The sequence below is a fragment of the Hylobates moloch genome, unplaced genomic scaffold (assembly GCF_009828535.3).
Source record: "Hylobates moloch isolate HMO894 unplaced genomic scaffold, HMol_V3 SCAFFOLD_2, whole genome shotgun sequence".
Classification (NCBI taxonomy): domain Eukaryota; kingdom Metazoa; phylum Chordata; class Mammalia; order Primates; family Hylobatidae; genus Hylobates; species Hylobates moloch.
In genome coordinates, this window is record NW_026652277.1 from 16,517,107 (window position 1) to 16,525,394 (window position 8,288).

The 8,288-nt window shown below is 44.3% G+C and overlaps 1 protein-coding gene across 1 annotated transcript in view; it reads right to left on the reverse strand.

Annotated features, from left to right (window-relative positions):
* Nucleotides 1–7,083, reverse strand: part of RSU1 (Ras suppressor protein 1) — a 224,852-nt gene extending 217,769 nt beyond the window's left edge. Inside the window, exons 1-2 of the mRNA XM_032163998.2 lie at nucleotides 6,910–7,083; nucleotides 6,556–6,667 (exon numbers count right to left, since the gene is read on the reverse strand). Of these exons, the coding sequence (XP_032019889.1) occupies nucleotides 6,556–6,664 (109 nt within the window). The 5' untranslated portion in view covers nucleotides 6,665–6,667; nucleotides 6,910–7,083. The remainder of the gene's footprint in view (nucleotides 1–6,555; nucleotides 6,668–6,909) is intronic.
* Nucleotides 7,084–8,288: the final 1,205 nt, after the last annotated feature.

Consider the following 8,288-nt stretch of genomic DNA (forward strand, 5'->3'; position numbering starts at 1 on the left):
AAAAACACATGAAGAAATGCTCATCATCACTGGCCATCAGAGAAATGCAAATCAAAACCACAGTGAGATACCATCTCACACCAGTTAGAATGGCCATCATTAAAAAAATCAGGAAACAACAGGTGCTGGAGAGGATGTGGAGAAATAGGAACACTTTTACACTGTTGGTGGGACTGTAAACTAGTTCAACCATTGTGGAAGTCAGTGTGGCGATTCCTCAGGGATCTTGAACTAGAAATACCATTTGACCCAGCCATCCCATTACTGGGTATATACCCAAAGGACTATAAATCATGCTGCTATAAAGACACATGCACACGTATGTTTATTGCGGCACTATTCACAATAGCAAAGAGTTGGAACCAACCCAAATGTCCAACAACGATAGACTGGATTAAGAAAATGTGGCACATATACACCATGGAATACTATGCAGCCATAAAAAATGATGAGTTCGTGTCCTTTGTAGGGACATGGATGAAACTGGAAAACATCATTCTCAGTAAACTATCACAAGGACAAAAAACCAAACACCGCATGTTCTCACTCATAGGTGGGAATTGAACAATGAGAACTCATGGACACAGGAAGGGGAACATCACACTCCGGGGACTGTTGTGGGGTGGGGGGAGGGGGGAGGGACAGCATTAGGAGATACACCTAATGCTAAATGACGAGTTAATGGGTGCAGGAAATCAACATGGCACATGGATACATATGTAACAAACCTGCACATTGTGCACATGTATCCTAAAACCCTAAAGTATAATAAAAAAAAAAAAAAGTGAGTTAAGATTAATTGTAAATGTATATTGCAAACTCTGGGGCTATCATTAAGAAGTTTTTATTCTTTGCTTTATCCTCCTTCTAAAACAAATACATTTTTAAATGTAAATTTGCTGAGAGAAGAGAATATGGAGTATATTGTGAGAGGAGAAAATGAAATCATTAAAGCCACGGAAAGCAGAAAGAGTGGAAGACAAAAAAAAAAGGAACAAGGGCAAGAATAGAAAACACTTATTATACAGATATTAATCTAAGTAATATCAATTATCACATTAAATGTTAATAACCAAATATATCAATTAAAAGACTATCAGGGTGGATTTTAAGAAAAAAAAACAGGATCTAACTATATGTTATCTATGAGAAATCCACTTTAAATATAAAATATAGATACAACTAAATTAAAAGTAAAGGGATGGAGAAAGATCTATGACACTAAACTCCATTTCAAAAAAAAAAAAAAGTGAACTCCATTTCCACCACTGCCTGAGTGACACTGCGGACTTCACAGAACCTCGACAGCTCTCTACTTTCTCATCTATAAAATGCTGACAATAATCAGGTGAACCAAAGAGGGATGTTATGAGTGCGAGAAGGAAGGAGACAGTACATGCTTTTTCTCCAGAGCTATGCTCTCTCCCTTAGCCAACCTGAATCTCTTAACTAAAAGTAGTAACATCCCTTCTTCAATAAATTTTTCCCAAGCACTATGCCAAGTAGAGAGACACTTCAGCCAAGCTGGATGGGATGGTGGGTCACAACTGAGTATTCTTGAGGGGCCTCCTGGAGGAGGTGACAGGAAATGGAGTCATGTGAAAGTTAAGTCCTTCCTTCTTTCAACAAGCACTAACTGACAAGGGGGCAAGAGCTAGCTGGAGAGAGAAAAAGGAAAAGGGCTCCACAGGCCAAGATGCAGTGTGTTTAAAAACAGAAAGGTGGGCACATACACACAACCTAGAGGAGTGAGAACATAAATAATTTTAAGGCCGGGCATGGTGGCTCATGCCTGTAATCCCAGAATTTTGGGAGGCCGAGGCAGGCGGATCACTTGAGGTCAGGAGTTCAAGACCAGCCTGGCCAATATGGTGAAACCCCGTCTCTACTAAACATACAAAAATTAGACAGGTGTGGTGGCACACGCCTGTAATCCCAGCTACTCGGGAGGCTGAGGCAGGAGAATCACTTGAACCCGGGAGACGGAGGTGGCAGTGAGCAGAGACCACGCCACTGCACTCCAGCCTGGGCAACAGAGCAACACTCCATCACAAAAACGAAAAAAAAATTAAAAAATAAAAAAATGATTTTAATAAAGATCATAGCTAAAATTACAGATCCTCCCCAGCTCTTTATCCCCAAAGAAGGTCGACATGGATAGCATGTGTTCCAGGTTTAACAAGACTTTTGAGACAGCTATTCCAGATAACCCATGATCATATTTATTATTTTGCCTGGTCCTTCAGAAAGACCACTCACTCCCTTGAAAGCAGGTTGTTTTCAAGATTTATCTGAAAAATATTTTAGTCTAACTTGGAAAAAAAATGATAAAGGCTTGACCACCCAGAGAGGGCAATACACTTGAAGAGATTAAAAAATCAGGAAACACTTAAATAAGAGAGATGAAAGGAAGTTCCTCCGGCTACAGCTGGGATTCTGTCTCTATGGAAATAGAAGCTGATTACAGGGCCCTTCAAAATCAACTTTATCAACCAGATGAAGACAGCTGCTGCTTGGGAAAGAGCTTCTGCAGTGGAATGTCTTTAATAAAAAGAATAAAATCAGCAGCATTACGATTATGCTGGGAAGTTTTTTTGTTTGTTTTTTTAACAGACAAGGTCTTGTTCTGTCACCTAGTAACACGATTATAGCTCACTACAAACTCAAACTCCTGGGCTCAAGCAATCCTCCCACCGCAGCCTCCCTGAAAGCTGGGACTTGCACATCACCCTTAGCTCATTTTTTAATTTTTTGTAGAGATAGGGTCTCACTCTATTGCCCACACTGGTGTTCTTGGAAGCTTTAAGGAAAATGTGTGTGCAAATTACATACCATGTTAAAACAAAAGGATGGAAAAGAAATAAATTAGGACAGATTTTAAATAAATAGCTATCTAAATCAATTAGAACCTTAGGCAAAAGTACCAAACACTATAGTTTCTAATAAGCCACACAAAAAATTCCAACACCTGATACAAATGCCTTACCCAGTCGAGTTAACAAAGCAAAATTCTTGGTTCAGGCTAGTGACTGTTGGAACTGGGTATGTCTGAGGCATATGGGCCTATAGCTGGATATTCATATTAATAGTTAACATTTAATGTACACTATTGGATCTAACACTAACTAGTTACTAACATTTAATGTGCATTATTGCATTTAATGCAAACCATTAAACCAGTCTTATGAAGTGGTTACTTAGGTTACCATTTGTTAAGGAACTTGAGGATCAGAGAGGTTAAGTAGCTTCTCTAAGGTTACACAGTACTAAGTAGCAGAATTGGAATCCACGTCTATCCAAATCCAAGTTTCCCTCCTATGTGCTGTACTCCTCTGCCTCTCATGGTAGGAAGTGAGCATTTCTAGAATCTGGCTGGACGACTAGAAAACTGTAGAACCTGTCTAATATCTGTCTCCAGCCTAAGAAGTTTTCTCCATCAGAAAGTTCCTGGTACCTAAACTCCTCAAAACATCTTTTAAAGGTAATTTGCTGTCTCTAAGGAAGTGCTGTGTTAGAAGATACAACTCTCCCAGGAAGAAAGACGGGCATCTCATATGCTTAGTAGTACAAAACCTTACTTTTGTCTTCAAAGCTTAATTCTAACCTCTTGAGAGATTAAACAAAGTAAGAATAATAAAGGGAAAGCTTGAGATGCAAGAAACAGCTATTCTCTGTACATACAAGTTAACTGTTCCCTGTGTTTAAGCTGGATACTTATAAAACTTCCTGGTTACAGCTAAAATTTTATCAGTAAAGAAACATGGAGGTTGGGTGTGGTAGCTCACATCTGTAATGCCAGTACTTTAGGAGGCCAAGATAGGGGCACTCCTTGAGCCCAGGAGTTTGAGGCCAGTCTGGGCAGCATAGCAAGACCCCATCTCTACAAAAAAAAAAAAAATAAAACCATTAGCCAGGGGTGGTGGTGTCTATCTATAGTCCCAGCTACTCGGGAGGCTGAGGTGGGAGGATTGCTTGAGCCTGGGAGGTTGAGGCCACAGTGAGCTGTGACTGCACCACCGCATTCCAGCCTAGGTGACAGAGCAAGACCCTGTTTTCAGGAACAACAACAACAAAAAATTCTTACACTTATAATTAATGTAGCCATGTGAAGTATTTCACTACTTGTATATATTAAGCACTGTGTCACTGTGCGTGCACTGCTGAGAAGTGAGCCCTGGTGGAGGCTCCGAAGAGCATCCTGGAACCCCCTAGGTTCCGAGGAGTCCTGAGGTCAGGGAGTTTGCAGAGAGCAGCCTTGGGTCAATGCTACAGAAGCCAGAGGAGGTGGAATCTGGAAATCTCCAAATTCACTTCCACCCAACTTCCCAAAAAGTACTATTATCCTTTGTTAGCTACTTTTTTAGGAAAATTTAAGAATGATCTCGCTTTTCACCACCCAATGTTGTACCAGAAATATATTTCAGGAAGCAAGTGGCTATCTTTCCTTCCTTAATAAAAGCCAAGGCTTCAAAGAGATAACGGAGCTGAACTGAAATAGCTAAGCCATTCTCCCCATTTATAAATATTACATAAAGTCTCCTCTTCAAAAGTCGAAGGGTTTAAAGCTCCTCTGCTGAAAGCAGCCTCTCTTCTACCCGGTGAGAATGAGTGCTGGAGGGAGAAAAGCCGTGCGGCCAAGGGTCCCGCTATGCATCATGTTCCCCTATCCCCTGCTCTTTCTCCTCTGTATCAACAGTGCCCCCAGTAATGACCATGGTCATGGCAGAACCGGGCAGGGGCAGCAAGGGGCACACCCAGATAACCAATTCCAGAGGCATCTGCTCAGTTGCTGACAGCAAGGACCCTTACGGAACGCAAGAGACCAACACACACCAAGCCTGAGTGGCTAACTAGTACACAGCCTAAGTTTAATGGCACGTATTTTCATAAAGCCTACGAAACGCAAATCTACGTTTCCTCCCTTTTCCTTCTGCCAAGACATATCAACAGCATCAACTCCAACCTCTGTACCAGGCAGGTTTTCAAACCGTGAAAACCATGAATTCACAATAAACCTGACTCTGCCATTCTCTCCATGCCTAAATGGCTATCCATCACCTTTCAGGGTCTCCTGAACACCTCCCTTCTCTCGTCACATCCTGAACCTGATATCCCAAACTCACAGGCCTAACCCATCATTCTTTCATTTTCTTCATTCCTCAACTATTTTTCAGCATCTACTGTGCTCCAGGCACTATTATTAAAAAAAAATGCAAGCATGAATATTGCACAGCTTTTGTCTTCCCAATGTCCCAGCGGAGAAGAGAGACTTCTAGATTAAAAAAGAAAAAATCAGTACGAGCCTATGTGACAGGAGTCACAAAGCAATACACACGACCACCTTCACAGAGGAGGGAAGGGCTATCTCAGCTTGGTGCAGACGGATAAGGTTTTACACAGGTGGTAATGTCTAAGCTGACTCTTAGAAGTAAAAGGATTTCAGGTGCAAAAGACTGAGAAAGAGGGAAAACAATTTCGTAAAGGCACGAAGATCTGAACGAGTAGGCTCTGGTCCAGGAAGGGCAATAGGTTCAGAATGGCTGGAATGCCAGCTGCATGGAAGAGTAAGGTTAGGTTCAGATTCAGAAAGGCCTTGTACATCACGCCAAGAAACCTGGAGCATTACCGTCGATAATGGACAACCTGGAGAAGGGCAGAGAGGGTTTAAACCAAAGCCACGTCAGCCTGAAGAACTGCTTTAGCTCACTTATCACAGATTTTTCAAATATTAGAATTAGTAGCCAACATCTAAAAATTAGCAAATTTCACATAAAAATATAGAATCTTGGCTCCTTTAATAATCTGGCACACTAGGCCAACATTCCTATGGTGACATGTGTCTGAGTAGCAGGTGCAGCAGCTGGCCCTTTCAGGTGGGACACCTATCACCTAGTTCATAACCTCCCCTGACCGCCCTCGCTTGGAGGCACGTGAACTTGCAATCCCTGATTTTAAGGGAGAGGGTAACACCATAGACGGGGGTTACAGGAAAATAACGATGAAAGTGACCAGTGATTAAACTGGGCAGTGAAACTGAAGGTAAGAGGGCAAGTTAGGAGGATTTCACCACAGCATAAGGAGGTGACAAAAGCCTGAACCAAGTTCGGAGAATACTCAGAAGGATGTAAAGATTCAAGAAACGCTTAAAATGCTCCAGGCACAAGAATGCTTATTAATCATGGAACTTTTCTGTGTCATTTGTTCATGGACAAAGACTGTATTAGGAGACAGGAAGAAGGACTCAAAATTAATTTTCAATTTATAATTAAAGTGGCTATTAAGCAAACTATGTGGAAAATCCACCTCAATGCCATACAGCAGAGACAACCGATGAGGCACAGCTGTCTGTGTGATTCTCATCGTGGACTCTCAGGATCGTTTTCCAGGTGCAAATGCTACTGCAAACCCTCTGCGCGAAGCCCCTGACAAGCGATGTTTACAAGCAGGGGCTGGGGTCTAAACCAGTACAATCGCTCACAGCAGGACCAGCAGTGAACTGGCAAACTTAGAAAGCCTTCCAGCTCATCCACGGGAGGGTCCTGCCCGAGAACTCACACAGGCCGTTGACATCCAGCATGTTGGAGATGCCCCGGTCACTCATGTCCACTTCGGGCTGGTTCTTCTCCCGGCTCTCCTCCACCAACTTCTTCAGAGACTTGGACATGGTCTGCACCAAACAACAACAAAGCACGTGGGCGATGACAGCAAGTGCAGGGGCGGAAAGGAAAGAGGCCTTCGCTGCCACTCTGGGGCTTCCCCAGGGTTGGAGCGGGTGGGCGTCCGATGGCGTCCCAGGGGCTGGTCCGGGTGCGGGGAGGGGATGGGGTAGGGCAGGGGAGTGGGAAGTGTTCAGCCGCGCTGCGGCCACGCAGCGAGAAGCAACCCAAGTGCAACGCCGCACACACTCACCACGGAAGGTAGCCCTTAAGAGGGTGGGCGTGCAACCACAGGCTTCGGCAGGACGCACTCCGGCTGCCCTCACTCCCTGCAACACCGGCACCGAACAGGGAACACGCCCTGTCTCGGCGCCCCGCGCAGGCGCACATAGCGCCGCTACCAGCTCCACGCCCGACCCTACCCATATTAGGAGAACAGCTCTCTAGACGTGGCTCCAGGGCCAGGCTCCGCCCTTAAAAGTCTGTGGAAGAGGCTGGCCAATGACGTTCGTTATTCGGCTTCGAGACCCCGCCCCACGCTGAGGATAGTTTATCCCCGTGGCGTCCACCCCTCGGTTTGGGACGCTGAATGGGCCGAAGTTGGCGCGTGCGCACTAGACTTGGCGCAAGCTCAGTTGATGGGTCGATGCCCAGAGGGCTGTGGGCGGAAGCAGGGAAGTGTGTGGCGTGACTGCGTAAGGGAGGGTGGTGGCTGAAGGTGGTGACTGAGGATGGGTGTTGCGAAAGCTGGAAGTAAATTGCTTCCGAATGTTTCGCTTCTGTAATAGCCGCTCCACTCGCCAGAAGTTGCTACCCTGAGCCCGTCTCCACAATGTGCCTCTGAGGGACCTTGTGGGGCACGCAGCTTCCCGCCCTATTAAGAGCTTCTCCAGGCAGGGATTCCGGCGGGGTCTGCGTTTCCCCAGCGCCCCGCTGGAAATCTTTTTTGACAGGTTTCTAAGGCTGGCTTTTAGCCCTGACCCTTTTGCTCTTGAGCAGCAGGAACTACCCTCAGGGCTAGAAGCTACAAGTAAAACCCTACTATTAAGTCATTTGAAAACACCACTAAAGCGATGTGTCTTTCCCAGCTAGGACTTTTACATCTGTGAAACATGACGTTCTGGCTTCCAGAAATCTCCCGCTTTCTCTCCCAAAAGCAACCAAATTTTAAATTCTAGCGAAACTGCTGCCCTCTGCCTCCCTATTTCCTGACCCAGTCTCAGTCACCCAGCAATATCCTGTGCTTCTCTCACCAAAAACCCTGTCCTGAGAGAGTGTTTTATACTATGGAATAAAGATTGGCACCAGACACTTTTCTCCTATTGGTCACCTAAACTGATGATAGACGGATACCACACATATGCATTTATATATTGTAGATTGTAGCAGGGATCAAAGCCTTAAGGAGATGTGGTAAAATAATTTAATTATAGCTCTGAACCAATTGGATAAAAAAAGGATCTGCACTCTTGAATTCGAAAGCAGGTATTTCTTGCTTAAAAAACATTCCAGATGAGTTATTCCTGCATTAGTCTTCTTTGATCTGGAACCGTCCTTGACTTTTATGTTTATTGAACTAGACATTATTTAAGAATACAGACCAGGTATTTTGTGGAATATCCTTTAAAGTAA